This window comes from Amblyomma americanum, chromosome 4 (assembly GCF_052857255.1).
Source record: "Amblyomma americanum isolate KBUSLIRL-KWMA chromosome 4, ASM5285725v1, whole genome shotgun sequence".
In the NCBI taxonomy this organism is placed as follows: domain Eukaryota; kingdom Metazoa; phylum Arthropoda; class Arachnida; order Ixodida; family Ixodidae; genus Amblyomma; species Amblyomma americanum.
Window position 1 is genome coordinate 159,969,204 of NC_135500.1, and position 15,642 is coordinate 159,984,845.

The window sequence follows — 15,642 nt, forward strand, 5'->3', positions numbered from 1 at the left end:
TCCTCTCGCCTTTTGCAGGACTGTGGCTGTTGTGAGGACAATTGAGCCTGCTTCAATAGAAGCGATTCTTTTCCTTGGTCATTCGCCGTGTCGACGGGTCAATTCCGGCGATAGGAGCGGAGATGCGATACTTCAAGGAAGGCCGAAGCGTAATAGGAAAAACGCCTTTTTATCCGCTTTGGACAACTAAAAGCAGCTACAATAGCGACAATTCACTATGGTGAGGCGCCAAGTGTGCACATGGAAGTCAATTATTGTTTTAAGGTTAAGTTAGTTTCTTCAAACGGCCTTCCAGCTGTACACATCAATTCACACGCTGGTCTACTGTATACAAATGCGATCTTGATAGAATCAAAGAGGCGTTAGGTAAAAAAACTGCTTTTCTGTCATTGATTTATGAAAAGGGTCATTTCGAGGAAAAGCTATTTATCTAGTGATATATGCGGCCAGTCGCGGCGGGCTTCGGTTGAACTTTTATTGGTGGGTGGCTGTGGGATGCGAGGAAAAGTTGCATACGTTATGGGCTAAAGTTCGGCGTATTTTGATTATTTGCTGCTATGAATCTCGCTAGCTGCCCGGTGAAAACCACAATAGCTGCTGAAACCGACGCAGAAGTTGAGGTGGCAGGTCCAATAGTGTGCCTGCTATTCTACGGTCTATGCGGCACACAGGAGCCATAAGCCCATAACTGGTTCTTGTGCAAGGCGTCGTCCTACGTTCGATGGGCTCTATGACCTTTAGATGATTCCATCATGGCCGTATCACCAGTAAAGTCAAGAAGTCGATGCAAGCACAATTTTCTCTGCAGCATCAAGTGGTCGCCACCTGTCATCACTAAGTTGCGTTGATGAAATACAACACAAAAATATGAGACCTTTTATTGCACCAACGTTTATTTTTCTTATTGTGAAAAAAAGCAGTTCACGTTTTAAACAAGTGCCCTTTCGTTACAGGGCAGCTCGTTTTAAGGCACTGGTTGGCTAATGATGATAATTGGTTTTTTTAAGGAAAGGAAATGGCGCAGTGTCTGTCTCATATATCTTTGGACACCTGAACCGCGCCGTAAGGGAAGGGATAAAGGAGGGAGTGAAAGAAGAAAGGAAGAATAGGTGCCGTAGTGGAGGGCTCCGGAATAATTTCGACCACCTGGGGATCTTTAACGTGCACTGACATCGCACAGGACACGGGCGCCTTAGCATTTTTCCTGCATAAAAACGCAGCCGCTGCGGTCGGGTTCGAACCCGGGAACTCCGGATCAGTAGTCGAGCGCCCTAACCACTGAGCCACCACGGCGGGGCTGGTTGGCTAGTCAATTTTTATAGTTTTTTTTTCATGTGTTTCATATAGACTGATTCACGGCGGGCGTTAACACATGTTCGGAGCTGACGGGCTAGCACCTCAAGGCGTTTTGTGCACTATGCGACGAGATAACCAGTTCATAAGAAATTGGCCGCTGTCTAATGTCCTGTCCATTTGTGTTTTAGTACAGTTGTCTCCAGGGCGACGTAGGCTTTCCAGTGAGCGAAGCAAGCTTCATGATCTTGAGAAGTATTGATCTTCTGGCCAATGATTCAGTCAGAAAAAAACTAGCCGTTGAAGTGAACGCACCTGCAGTGGGGAAGGAAGCAGTTGTAAGCAAAAAGAAATTAGCAACAGAAACTGAGCCCGTAGTCAATGTTGAAGCTGAATAATACGCATGTCATTGATTTTTAAAATAAATTTTGTGCGAGTCTAAATTGTGATTGCCCATAAAGAGCATTTGCCTGCTTTTAGAAGCAAATATCTCCAAAACTTTTCGATAGTGCGTGTATAACTGTAGTAACCATTGCCGCTTTAAATATTGCCATGTATACTATGGCAAAGCGTTGATGGCTTCTATTGTACAGCAGTACGAGGCACCTGTAAAGTGAGCAGCGATGTGCCCGTATTTTCAATCAGGTGAAAGCAACGGCCAGAGTGCAGTGGCGTGGTAGAATGCATAAATAGAATATTTCCATAACCTCAAGGCGACGGTTGTCACTATGCAATGTGAGTGAGTCTCGTAGCGTCCATTGCGATCTGCTTCAGCTTCATTGGACGCGCAGTACTAGTGTTACATGCGAGAAGTTATACCTTTCTTATAGACCAAAAGACTTTTATCTAAGGAAACATCCCGTTCGCAACTAATCTGTAACAATGCTAGGATATCGTTAATGGCACTAATAACTGCAGTATGCGGTTACCCCTCGCACTATTTTTATTGGTCTTCGTTTAAATACATCCGAGAAGGAATACAGAAAAAACGAAAAATTCTTGAGGCCAGCTTGCCGGTTCTAGTTAATCTAACCTGGTTTAAAACGACACCACGCTTGTGAATCATGTATTCTGTGGGTTATTTGAAAATCTCGGACACTTACGAACCCTTCTAAAAAGTACTGGGCAAATTGTTGTGAACACAAAAGTTCCTTTGGCCTGCAATGACCCTCTTACAACCAAGAATATCCCCTCTATAAAGCTACGATCAGAAGCATGCGCTCCACTTGCGACACCCTCAGCACAAGGCTTTAACTTGCATGCCACTTCCCCGAGCTTCCATGATTTTTGTTCTAGGCTATTAGTAATGCCCTGGCTGTTTTCTTTCAGTTCACATTCTTATAAGTTACGTTTAGGTATGAAACATTTGATTAGGTTATCTCTAGAGGACGAAATGTCTTTAGTGAAGCACATGCATTACGATGCATATAATACGTTCTTTCACTTTTTTGTTCTTTATTCTCTAATTTTTATTTCTCGAAAGCATGATGCCAAGGACGTAATAAGGCGCTTTTTGTCGACAGAGACAGCTTGTTATAAAACTAGGCGTTAAGGACAGCCTTGACATGTTTCACTCTTCATCTTAGTTTGGCATTTTGCATGCTGCTGCAAGGGAGAACATATCCTAACTAAGTCATCTGAGCCTGCACAATTTGAGTGTCATATTCCCTAGCGCGCATACAAGAAATGAGTGTCACAGTGTGCACCTATACTTCAAAACCACGTTTGCAGTTTTTAAATTTCCCAGAATATCCGGAAAAGGATCCTTACCAGATCTGGTAGCCTCCGCGTGCCCATCTGAACATTTGCTTGCGTCCCAGGCATATCTTCATCATGGCACTGCCGGCATAGCCATCACAACATGAGGTGTAGTGCAAGCCGGTAATTGTGGTGTTTATTAGGCAGCCCCAAATTATGGCTCCGAGAGTGCATGCTAGCCTAAAAAGAGAAAGAGGTTATACGAATTAAATTTAATCCACGCACTTAGCGAAAACGGCTTCACTCACACCGGCCGGAAAGGGCGACGCTATCTGTTCTCTGCTTCGTTGTGCCTTTCGGCCTCAACGTTGACCATGGCGAGTGACTCATCGGTACAAACCACTGAAGTGAATCCTATAAAATAAAAATTGCGCCATAAATTATCAAATCACAGGCATGCTTTTCTACATGAATTGTCGCCAAACATGAATGCACGCTCTGCGCATTCCCTAATTTAATGCCCAACTTTGCTCAAACCCCATTTTTTATTTGGCTTAGCTGTCATTGCATGATGAACATTTTAAGTACTATCACATTCTGGTGATTTGAACGGCCTTAAAGCTAAAATGGGGCCTTTGCAGTTAACCGTGCAATAAAATATTTCATCCAAAATTTTGCTTTGTTTGGTTTTTCTTACAAAAGTATCTGCTACGCATGCATTACCTCTGTCAACACACCCCCACTTCAGCATGCCGTTCTGCTGGGTGATATTTTTTTGCTATTCTATTTCAGAATACATTATAGTATGGCATACCTGCGTATGTTACTAATAGGCTTAACTTAAGCTAATAGGCATAATAAACTTCTCAAAGTCTTTAAATTTACAGATTATTTTTATTTTTGTAGGTTTTGGTGCGAGACAAAGTCCATGCTTATTTTGCGAGGGTGCTGATTCTAATATAAAAACAGTCAATACTTCAGCTCATGCCTTGTATATCTATTCATAACAAAAATTTACTCGCCTTTTCTCGATGACACAGATGCTGCCAATCGTTCGGCAGAAGCAAGAAGATCGTCACGCTCCTCCAACTGCAAGAAAAACAACAGCAAAAACGAGCATGCCACAATATTTTTATAATACAAAATTGTAATTCCAAAACGAATGCAGCTCTAATACAGGTGCGAAGACACCTCATTACGCCAGGTTGATACAGATCCTAGCCTCTTTGACGCGAGAACGAGCGCCGAATGTTTAATAAAATGCTCTGAATCACCACGAATCAGCCTCGTGTTTGAGCTTGTACCATTGTCTGAACTGAATTCAAAATCAAAATATTACTCGGCTTGAGTGGCTTGCTAAAGTAATTGCACACAGTTGCACACAAGTAATTACCCACAATTCACAAAAAGTTGATATTTGAAGCCTTGTTTACGACTCTAAAGGTCGGAACAGAAACCACTTGTTATTGCTGAGAGTCAAGAAAATTGAGCATAAGAGATAGATAGCCTTAAAGAAAACAGAAATTATCTGCACAGACCTGAATTAGGTTTTAGCCAATTTCTTGCTTTCTTTCTGCTCAGTGTCTGGTTATTCTGTTCAACCCATAAAACATCTCGCTCGTCGCTGTCAAAAGTTCTCACTGCTGTTATATTATAGTTTTGTTGAAAAGCCGCAACACTTTATTTACACATGAACGATACAGAACAAGCACTGCGGCGCGTAAACTCTATTTAACAATGAACTGTGTCATAAAGGGATTTAAAAAAGACAATGCTGTGGCCAAATCACACGTTATGAAACAAGTGTAAAAGCATTAATAACCTCTGGAGTTCACTCTACATTATTAGCCACGGGTGCTCAGTTTTTTTTTTCTCAGTGTATTAACATTTGTGGAAGCGTTGCAAATATTGCGCATATCATGGAACCGCTGCCGAGCACCGGTGCTCTAGCAATCGCTAAAACGGCTTGTTATCTTATCTTCGGGATGGAAAGCCCACTTTTCTTTTTCCAGGAAAAAATTCTATTACCACAGAGCCTCTCTGCTGTTGTGATCATTTCACGTCCCCACTGTGTCACGAATCCATCGCCTGGATATTATGCGTTCGCGACAGTTAGCACTAGTACACAAGTGAGTCTTGCTGCAAAAGAATAGATTGCATTTTGTTACACAGAAATGGAGATAGTCTATAGGCACCAAAGAACCCAATCACAGAGGAGCACAAAATGCAAGTTTAACCATATACGCAGTAGATTCTTTCGGAATATTACTCTGGGCAAGCTATATCAGGTATGTCTAGCAAACAGTAATTATGCAGGAAAACATACAGGGCGGACATGATATTAGAAGTGGAATTCTAGCTCGACGAGGAGCAAAACATTACTTCAGCTACGTTCGGTGCACACGACCATTAAACACCTTTCTGATGTGAAACGTGTCAAATGATATATAAGCAAATCAATGCCGCCTCACCTTTAGCACTGTGTTGCTTGGCGCGAAAGGCAAGGCGTACGTATGCTCTTGCTTCTGTACAGCTAATTCATCTGGTTCCATTTTGCAGTCTTCGTGAATGGTGGCGAGGCTACGTGCCGACGCCCATGTATTGCTGCGCGCACCGTCGCCACTCGCCGACACGTGACAGGACGGCACTCGGGAGCGAAAAGGTGACGGCCAGTAAAGTTTCTCTGTCCGGGGCACTGTAGATGGCTGCTGAAATCCGGCTTTCTTCCACACACTCATAGGCACGGTGTCCAGGGACTTGGTGGCCATGCTGGATGCTTCATCCGCGTTTCCTGGGTGCCACACTGAGAAAAGCATAGAATGACGAAAAGCGTGCTGTTGCCAAAACACACACGAAAAAATAATCAGGGCCTCCTAACAGCCATATCTGTAATGAAAGTCAACAGGCTGTTATGCTTAGTTAAACTGAAAAAAAAGCACCTGATTGTCCCCAAAGCAACCACGGTGGGCGGTAGAATTCTGCCATGTGTGAACTTTGTATTTCGCTCTCCTGATTGAGAACATATGACGAAGCCGGTGGGGTCAACAAATCGCGCAGTTGAAGCGCCCGTCTCGTCTGGAATTAACATAGTTGTTAATTTCCAAGCGGATTAGTAAACTTTTCTCAGTTATGACTTCCGCTAGCTGCCGCAGAGGCCACTGCACGCTATACAATGAACTAATGCAGATTGGGATCTTTTTCTTTTCCTTTTTTATGCGTTACTGCGTTTAATTTACCGACATTTCATATGTAGGTCCAACACAATCATTGTTTATCGTTGTCTTGTCTGGATTCATAGGCGTTATGTACTCATAAGTAAATAATAACATATTTTGGACTAAAATACCTGAGCTTTAAAAAAAAACGGCAAACGAAGCAGCTGTGCTTACGCAGGCGGCGCCTCCGAAGGGCAGCGAGTCGTCTACGCGAGACGGTGCAGCCTACGACAACGGTGACTAGCAGGGTGACCACCACGGCGCACACAACGGGAACGATGACATGAATTCGGCGGCGTTGGGATTCGATCACTTGCGTCCAATGCGGCGGAGGCACTGTGCCTGTAAGAAAAATGCAGCAATTTAATCAGTTGACCAGTTCCATATATTCGTTACGATAACCAACAGCTTATCAACACTCACACGCAGTAAGCCAGAACCCGTCTTCGCGCTACACTGCAGGCTTCATGAAATGTCCCCAGGCGGCTGGATCTGCTTTCGAGCGGTATATTCGTCCACTTACGGCGCCTATCAAACTAGTAAGACCACCAGGTTTGAGAATGAGACTAGTTCTTCACTCCAAAAATATCTTCCACAAAGTTTGAGATTCTTGAATGTCCTAAATGCGCTACTAGCGGGCTTAAGAGCAGATCATATGGCCGAATAACTTTTGACCACTTCTGCGCATATGCTATTCATTATTTATGACGAGCCTAAAAATTTGTGGCATCCTTACGGTTGAAAGAGAGGTCCTACTGCTTTTTGAATCTTTTTTTTTTCGGTAATCAAAGCTCCTAGTTCAAAGAGAAAAATACCGAAGTGTAGCGCAATGAAACACGGCAGAAGAGTTTAAAATGCATTTTATTAGATATAGAAACGGTGCTTTCCAGAACTATGTAGCTTCTGCAAACTCTGACATTATGGGCACAACAACTGCCGCACATTCCAGGTGAAGGGAAGTGGCAGTAATAAGAGTGGGATTAAGCGAGATGCATTGACAATATTAAAACGATACTGGAGAGCACCAATATGGCTTTAAAATACGTTCCATTAAATAACGTTACTAATATATACGGATGCTGAAAAGTGTTTTATGCAGGTATCAGCGCTTCAGATGGCGATGAAATTGCCAACCTGGCTGCCTTTTCAAAATATTTTAGGAGATATTGAGAAAACAGTGTCAAACCTGGTAGCAGAAGGTGTCTAATTTCAAAGAAAACATTTAAGGGGTCGGAAGGCCCTTACAGCAAAAAGCTATATATTGCGTTCAATTCTGTTCAAAAGAGTAGTACGTCTATTTCTGGTTTGGTTTTGGGGGTTTAACGTCCCAAAGCGACTCAGGCTACGAGGGACGCCGTAGTGAAAAGCTCCGGAAATTTAGACCACCTTGAGATCTTTAACATGCACTGACACCGCACAGTACACGGGCCTCTAGAATTTCGACTGCATCGAAATGCGACTGCCGCGGCCATAATCAAAACCGCGTCTTTCGGTTCAGCAGCCGTGCGCCATAACCACTGAGCCACCGGTATGGCTAGTTCCATTGGAAAATCCGGAAAACAAAAAGTCGCGATGGTTTATCACGAGTTCGAGCATCGCTATTTTCATCGCGAGGAAAGAGCTACAAGAATATGTCAATATTATGCTCGTACACTGCCTCTTTAAATAGTAAGTTAAAAGAGGTCAAAACTGAACATTGGCAAACTCACATGGTATGTTTTGAGCAAGAGAGAACGTCCTCACCTCCCTGTGGAGTTAGCGTTGCGAATACGTATTCTGCTTCTGTGGTGCCGGCCTCATTTTGGGCGGTGACCAACAGCTGGTACCAGGTGCCCGGCTCGAGGTCATCAATAGTGAGCTGCTGCTGGAGAGACAACGCATGCTCAGCGTCTAGGTTGGTTGCTGCCGGCTTCCAGTCACCAGGCGACGATTGCCGCTTGTAGAGCACGGTGAAAAATGTGATCGGACAGCCGCCACTCCGCCACGCACTCAGTCTGAACGTAGCCCAGCTCACGTTGGCGGCAATAAAGTCCCCCACGGCAGGAGCCACGGGAACTGCGCAAGGCACCCATGTTCAAAATGTAGCTGCCGTACCTCGTATATTCATTCAAGCCAATGGGCGAGCTGAATTTAATGGTCAAGATACATTTTCGGCGACGAAATGAATGCGGTACTCGGATACAGTTACAACTTCAGTTACGGCTACAAGAGAAAACAAGTTATGTTATTTCTGTAACCCTTCCAACGTAAAATTATCTTTCGCTGTTACGGAACTTTTGGAGCGAAATGCCAGATAGAGAAGTTTATCCCGCGAAAGGAAGTTATTATCCTTAAAAATTAACTTAAGAGCCTTATAAAACAAATAGGAGAATGTAAGGCTCCTTTAAACCTTTGGAAGTGAGGTGGGCAGAGGCCACAACTTATTTCTGCTAGCGATATCGCCTAGTAGTAGCTTGTACTCATCTCTAGACACAATTCTGATGACTTCGCGAGGGAAAATAGCACCACAAATGTTGCCGTAGTACAAAAATTGCAATTTTTTTTTGTAATGCACCTTTGGAAAGCGTTATAATTTGCGGCAGACAATTTTTCTGTTCCTACACTGCTCCTCAAGCTGCATCGAGTAAATGAGGCTACTATTCATAAAATAAACAAGGCTTTCATGTGGTTTCTTTATAAAAGAGCAAAGGAACCAAGTTTCATATTTCGCCGTGATAACAAGATATAGGGTAGATACCTAATCATAAAATCTTTTTTCTCCTTTTGATTTTGGTATAATGAAGGTGCCCTGGTCCAGAGGAAATTTACCTTATCGTTTAAAATGTGACCGTTATGTTCAAAAAGCTGGGCTGCAACAGTTTCAAAAAGTATATAAATACATGCTGGGAAGGTCTCCGGTACATGCCTTATATGATCTTGATTGAAGAGCAAAATCGACACGATGAGTGAGGTAGGCATGTAATTTTTAATTTAATACTCTCTTCTTGAGTTCAATTTTTAACTGGCTTCATTTCCACAATACATCTGTCTTTTAGTAACAAAAACGCAATCCCTGTCGCCTACACTGAAAGAGGGCAGCGGTCACTTCTGCCTATAAGCACATGAGATGTGGACGCTGCAGATGGCACAGGGCAGGGTTGATTGAATGTCGATGGGAGATGCTTTTTTTTCTGCGGTGGACGTTGTATCCTTGGTGATGATGATGATGCCTTCTGAGCGTCCCACTGGTGTCTGGTTTAACCCAATTTCCCTGAGCACTAGTGTCAGGTGGTGGCGTGCACTGACCTGAGCCGTCGGTCTTGGCCAGCACGACATTGCTTCGTGGTCCCCGACCGGCTGCATTGAAGGCTACCACGTAAAAGGCGTAAGTGCGACCGCAGCCCAGGCCGCGAAACGCATGCGTCCTCTTGTCGGGTTCTGCCTGCACGGAGGACCAGTCGGAAGCCGTTCCCCGTGGAGCAGGTGTTCGGGTTTCTGGCCCTGGTTCGGCTTTGTAGAACAGGAGGCAGCCTAACAAGCAGTGAAAGAAACCCGTCCTTAGAGTGCAGCAGATGTCTGCTTCGTTGATATGACAGCTCACCCGATTGTGGAGCTTGAAAGATCAATACGACAGAAATGAGACGGTGTACATAAATGGTACAGCTGTAGTTCTCGACATGCGGCCCTAAAAAAAGGCTTCCTGACAGCGGCACCGATTGAACGGGCACAGATCAAACGCGATTAATTAGGTTGATGAAAAACTAACGGCAGTGAAGATGGTATTCTAATACTTAGGAGACGTGAGGTCTTCTAGGAAACACGTCGTCTACAGAGGCCACATGAAGTAAATTGACCCTTGTGGTGAAATTAGCGTTCATCGCGTACCGTTGTCACGAAGTAACGAATATATCGGGTAGGCAAGCAGATGTTTAAAAGCGAGAACGAAGGAGCAGGTCAGTAATGTTAATTAGGGCAATAAGGGTCACCTCGGCTTGCATTTCCGTCAATGCGAGACTCAGTCCAGTGGAAGGACTGTGTCTTAGCATTGCTGCTTGCATTTAAACGCAGTGAAGTTATCGCCCGTCATAAAGATGATACTGTTACGGAAATCAGCGAAGCGGCTAAGACTGAATGTCCAGGGAGCAGGTGTGTTCGCGTAGCGACGCTCGCGCAATCGAAAAGAGCATGCACGATTTTACATCGCTGGCTTTGAACACTGAGTGAGAGTTATCATAGCGTTTCAGTCATTATGTGTTCTTTTCTTTTTTTTCGTTGCCATTTCATGTGTGTACATCAATCGTGCTTGTAAGTTGTAAGTTGGAAGTTAGCGTTCGTGTTGCTGTGTTCACTTCTGTCATCACGGTTCGCTCTGTTTATTCAGTACAAACCAGTTTTCCCAACAAGCTTCAATTCCAGATTGGAGTGAGAAACGAGTTCCGTGGTTGACATCATTCACAACTCCGACAGAGGAAGTTTACCAAGGTATAAAACTTCCGGTTGCTAGCCTAGTACAGTTCTATATCTAGTTCGAGTATCAAGGGCTTGGTGATGCGACCTAACAAAGTCATTGACTCTCAACAGCCAAATACAAGTGATATGCACCATAAAATATTTATTGGCGGCAAAATTAAGCCCGACGTCACCCATCTAATGAGGCCTTAATGTGCCTTTCTTATTCATACAGAAATGTGCTTACCCAATCTCCAAGTTCTCCTGGAGGCGGCGCTACAACATAACAACCGGAGAACTATATGCTCAGATGAAACTATCGAGTGCAAGAGAAATGCGAAATGGTTCGCACTATGAAGGAAGAGGTGATCCAGAGGATAATGAAACCATATGCAGGGCATTTAATCCCCATACTTAGAGCTACGCACAGATCAAAGGTAAATTTGGCCTTAGGCAAGGAATGTACTGAGGTGTCATTGTTCATTGTTACCATCGCTCCCTGGTCGTTTTCCCAAAATAGGATCTCGTCTTTACGTAATACCCTAATAAAACCAAGCCAAACTATTGTCATTTTTTTCTCGCCAAAATGCCCATAATTTCCAGTATAGAGACATAAGTTCACGCTGAAAAAAAAAAACTTTTTCACGAGGTGGTCCGCAACCGGTGCATATTTCGCACGAGCGAGGTGTGCAATCCACGCAAAAAGAGGCACGTGCACTCTCTGTATAATGAAATTCGGGCTCTCAGAAACAAAAATTGTCTGCCCTTACTGCGTTGAGAAACATTCGCTATTGGTTTGGTAGTTTCATTGTGTCCCTCTTGATCGTGCACGACGTCGCAAGCCGGCTTTCGCGAAGCCATTGACGAGCACGTGACAAGGAATAGCGTTCCAGGACTGCTTCATTTACTTCCACACTTCTGCTTTGGTTCATTTTCTTAAAATGGAGACAGCAGCTGGTGCCAATACTCAGCCCTGCAACCAGGGAGGAACGCGATGACACAGAAGCACAGCGCAGGGTTCTTAAAGCTTAGGGAGACAATCGGTTTCAGAATTTCGTGTTATAACAGGCGACATTGAAAAGAATGTTGTGCAGTTCGCAAAGCGCGAAATGTCGACTTTTAAACATACATAGCGCGCTGACTGTATACTAAAAATTACGGCATACGATTTTTGATCGTGTTCCACGCTTTACTAAAGCTATAGGAGCCTAAGAGTTCTAACGCGCCGTTAGCATAAATATGTCTATGAGCGAGCGTTGCGGCGGTAGGGATATAGCCGAGTAAGTTGTGCGCCAGTCATGAAAACTGTAGGTTCACGTTTTACCTCAGTAAGCATAGAAAGTTCAGACTTCATTTGCTTTGTCACATTATTTACTTTAGCCTCATCAATAGACCAAACATCTTACCGTCCATAGGCTGGTCTTTAGCGGCATCCCAGCTCAGGTGAATTGAGGACGATGTGGACGAAACCAGCTTCAGCCGTGGAGCACCAGGGGGATCTACGAGTGCATTCAACGTGCAGCTCGCCAAAGGGATTCAACATAGGGCTGACATCGTTTTTTATACAACAGGACAGGGCATAATAGAAAGGATCAGCAACAGAATTGTTTACTGTATACGGGCCTAGAATAATCGGGGCAAAATCTAATCAATACTGCTGCCGCAAGTATATTGCCATGAGATAATCTGGAACATTTTTTTAGCTTTATCGCATGGTTATATGCATGAAATAAAGTAAATAACTAAATTCAATGCAGGGTGGGACTTACCAAAGTCCAGCGTCTGGGCGGCGACTTCCTCCGAGGCAGGTCCGGCGCCTTTGGCGTTGAACGCTTGCACGACGACGCCGTACCGGGTGCGAACACGCAGTTCCCGGAGGTGACACTCCAGCTGAGATGGGCCGCTTTGCAATGTCTTGTACGAGTAGGGCTGCCCGCTTCCACGAATGCGGTAGCCCACGTAGTATCCTTGCACAGAACCGTGTGTCTGTTCCTCCGGCGGCGGCTGAGTTGATAATGAATTGCAGTTAAGTTGGTAAGAGCACCGTGCTTTTGCACATCGTCTGACTCCATTCGTTTCCCTGCTAAAGTTGCCCAGAATGTTGGTTCAAGGAAATCCTCTTACGTCTACGCTACACCGCAAATATTATCGTTGTAGTAAATACAAGCCGGAAAATGAAAGTAACGACCACAGCCCAGCCGACTAGGGTCAAAGTGGCCCCTAACACTAGAGTTAGCAAGCAAGGTGTGTGGAGAAGAGGAGAAAGATTCCAAAAGAGAACACTCGTAGTTCTGATGCGGGTTGCGGTGATACATCAGATACAACCTGCCGATGTCCCTTGCCGACCCATCTCCAGTATACCGGATAGAAGATAGGAGGCTACTATAGCGTGGTTTGAGAAGTAGCGATAAAGCACGGCTCTAAGGAAGGATATAAATAATGATCTGCTTGAAACTCATTGTAACTCTCGAAGGCGATAGCCACCTCAGCACCATGTTTTTATTACCTACTCGCAAAAGATTCCTCAGCAGCGTCCCGTTTACAGCGCCTCATTCCAGCTGATAGGCTAATAGGGAGGTGTCGGCGCCTATTTCGCGCCCACTAAAGCTCCATCGGGTAAACGAAGAGGTTTAGTTTAGAGGGTTTAACGTCCCAAACCCAAAACACTGACATCGCATGGGACATGGTACTGCCGTGGCCGAGTTCGATCCCACGTCTTTCGAGTCAGCAGCCGAGTGCCATGACCACAAAGCCACCATGGCGGCTTGGAAGAATGTTCCCATTAATAGCAAACTGCTGTAGGAGAGCTTTGTAAAACATGCACTCAATAGATATAGGTATGTGGGCCCACAGTCGAATGCAGTCTATGCTGCAGAACTCTCCAGCTGAGCAGTTCCCTGCTTTTGCAGTGCCTTCCTGAGACTCACCGTCTGGCACGTTACCAACGTAGTGGCGCCTTTTTGTGGGCTTTGTTTCAGCGGAAATGCAGTGTTCTTTATTTCTGGTTTCACAGAGTGTTGTCACCTTTTGTTTCGTAATGTGCTGCTGTGCATTGAGAAGTTCCACTAAAGCAAAATACGTATATGTCTTGAGAAACACTTCATGTGTTTCAGTACTCATGGGAATTTTTAACTGCAGCAGAGTTCTTATTCGTTAGGGTCCTGCTTAGTCGCTGCTGAGTTACCCAGGCATATCTAAAATCTTCACTTAACTATGGTTTTTAGTGCCCAAATTATTGGGATTTTGTGCGATGGCGGGAGCTGCGGTAGGCGTCGGGTGGAGAGAAGGTGAATTAGTATACTGTTTTGCTTTTTCATTATCTGACGCTGAGAACACTTCTTTACATTTCTAGTCTGTAATCGCCAGAAAATTATCTCAGGCGTTTACACTGAATCAGCCAATTTACGCATATAATGCGAGCCCTTGAGGCCCCTGGAATGAGGGTGTATAGTTTCCTATTTTAGTAATCTTTGTCTGACAGATGCGGAAATCCCGATTATATTGCCGACACCTTTTGATACGTGTTTTTATTACTTCTTAATAGCACGTGATATACGCGGCGGAAAATGAACGACGCACAAGGCACTAAGAAAAAAAAGATTGTTTTCATTCATAATTTCGGATATAGTCAGAACACGAAGTAAAAACCAAGCTCTACTGCGCTGGCATGAATGTGCCGTGAGCGCCAAAAGCTGAATAACTGGAGCACCAGCCAGCCACCACCTATCTACATTTGGTAGCACACTTTCGAATCCACTGCGCAGCTTTACGGGAGCCGATATTTTGTCGACAAATGTTTAAAACATATATCAATTTTTATCTCCTTGCGGTTTCGTGAATAATGATTCCTACTGTCCTCTATCTCGTTGAAGCACTTCGGGGGTTCTGCGTGCCCTTTGTGCTTGCTCACGACACGTGATTCCAAAGATTAACACGGTTTGATGTTTCAGAAGTCCTAGCCAGTACAACATCCAGGCGTACATTTTTTCGCTAGCCTAGGAGTCGCGTAGGGAGAAAAACACGCGACCGTCACCGTCACATTTGCCATCTGCCACACCTGACACATACCAACCGCTCTCTTCACCCCTCGCCCCCTTTCCCCGTACATCCTCCTCATCCCACGATAGGGGAGAAGCGGCGGCGAATGCTAGCTTGGCTGGAGGCTAGTGACGTCACCAGAACGGCAGCCACGTCCCCAAACCAGGTTCTTCTCTAGAGCCTCCGTCTGACAGCCGTGGCAGGAGACAGGTTGTGTCCGGAAAGAGCATCGTGAATCCTCATAAGCACTACCTCTGACTTCTGGCAAACACATCTACAGTATCCAGTGCAGTCGCATTGCCAACTCATGACACAATAAATTGTCCGTGTGTTTTTCGAGATTTTGTTCTTTGCAGTAGCACTATGTGTAGTAAAAGCCGTAAAGTATGCGTGAAAGAGTTAATTTTTTGCGAAAAAAACAGAACAATTAAAGAATGCATGGCCGATAATAAAGAACTGCAACACCAACGGCTTGACCCAGAAAAAACTGCGGCCTCAAGCAACTACACTGGCGCTGCGCCATGGTGACGATCGCTGTTGAATGGTTTGACATTTCTAGCGGTGCGCTGTCGTGCCATCGCCACCGGTCAAGCCCACGAGTCTCTCACTCTGCTGGGCAGGATTTTCAACATAGGCAACGCAGTTGTTGTTGTCGCTGATCACGCAGCCTTAGGGATTTCAACTCTAAGGCTGCATTAAATAGGACATTTCGGGAACAGCGTTGTTCACTTTCATTCTCTTCTACGTGTTGCTGTGAATTTATTTGCTCACTCGCACAACTGAATTTTAGCCAACATTTGCACGGTGACACACATAATGCAGAAAAAAATTAATTAATACTGCAATACCGGGATTTCATTATTCACTAATACTACAATCAGTGGAAGGAATTCTTGATGGGTGGGAGTGCAGAAAAAAATTACTGACAAGCGATGCTATTGATGTGACAGAGTACGCGCTAGCATTCGTC

The 15,642-nt window shown here is 44.6% G+C and overlaps 1 protein-coding gene across 1 annotated transcript in view; it reads right to left on the minus strand.

The window, feature by feature from the left end:
• Positions 1–1,290: 1,290 nt before the first annotated feature.
• LOC144128601 (cell adhesion molecule Dscam1-like) overlaps positions 1,291–15,642 on the minus strand; it is a 91,827-nt gene continuing 77,475 nt past the window's right edge. Inside the window, exons 18-27 of the mRNA XM_077662132.1 lie at positions 12,404–12,638; positions 12,041–12,133; positions 9,492–9,716; positions 7,950–8,261; positions 6,381–6,548; positions 5,463–5,794; positions 4,014–4,080; positions 3,300–3,405; positions 3,064–3,231; positions 1,291–1,608 (exon numbers count right to left, since the gene is read on the minus strand). Of these exons, the coding sequence (XP_077518258.1) occupies positions 3,320–3,405; positions 4,014–4,080; positions 5,463–5,794; positions 6,381–6,548; positions 7,950–8,261; positions 9,492–9,716; positions 12,041–12,133; positions 12,404–12,638 (1,518 nt within the window). The 3' untranslated portion in view covers positions 1,291–1,608; positions 3,064–3,231; positions 3,300–3,319. The remainder of the gene's footprint in view (positions 1,609–3,063; positions 3,232–3,299; positions 3,406–4,013; positions 4,081–5,462; positions 5,795–6,380; positions 6,549–7,949; positions 8,262–9,491; positions 9,717–12,040; positions 12,134–12,403; positions 12,639–15,642) is intronic.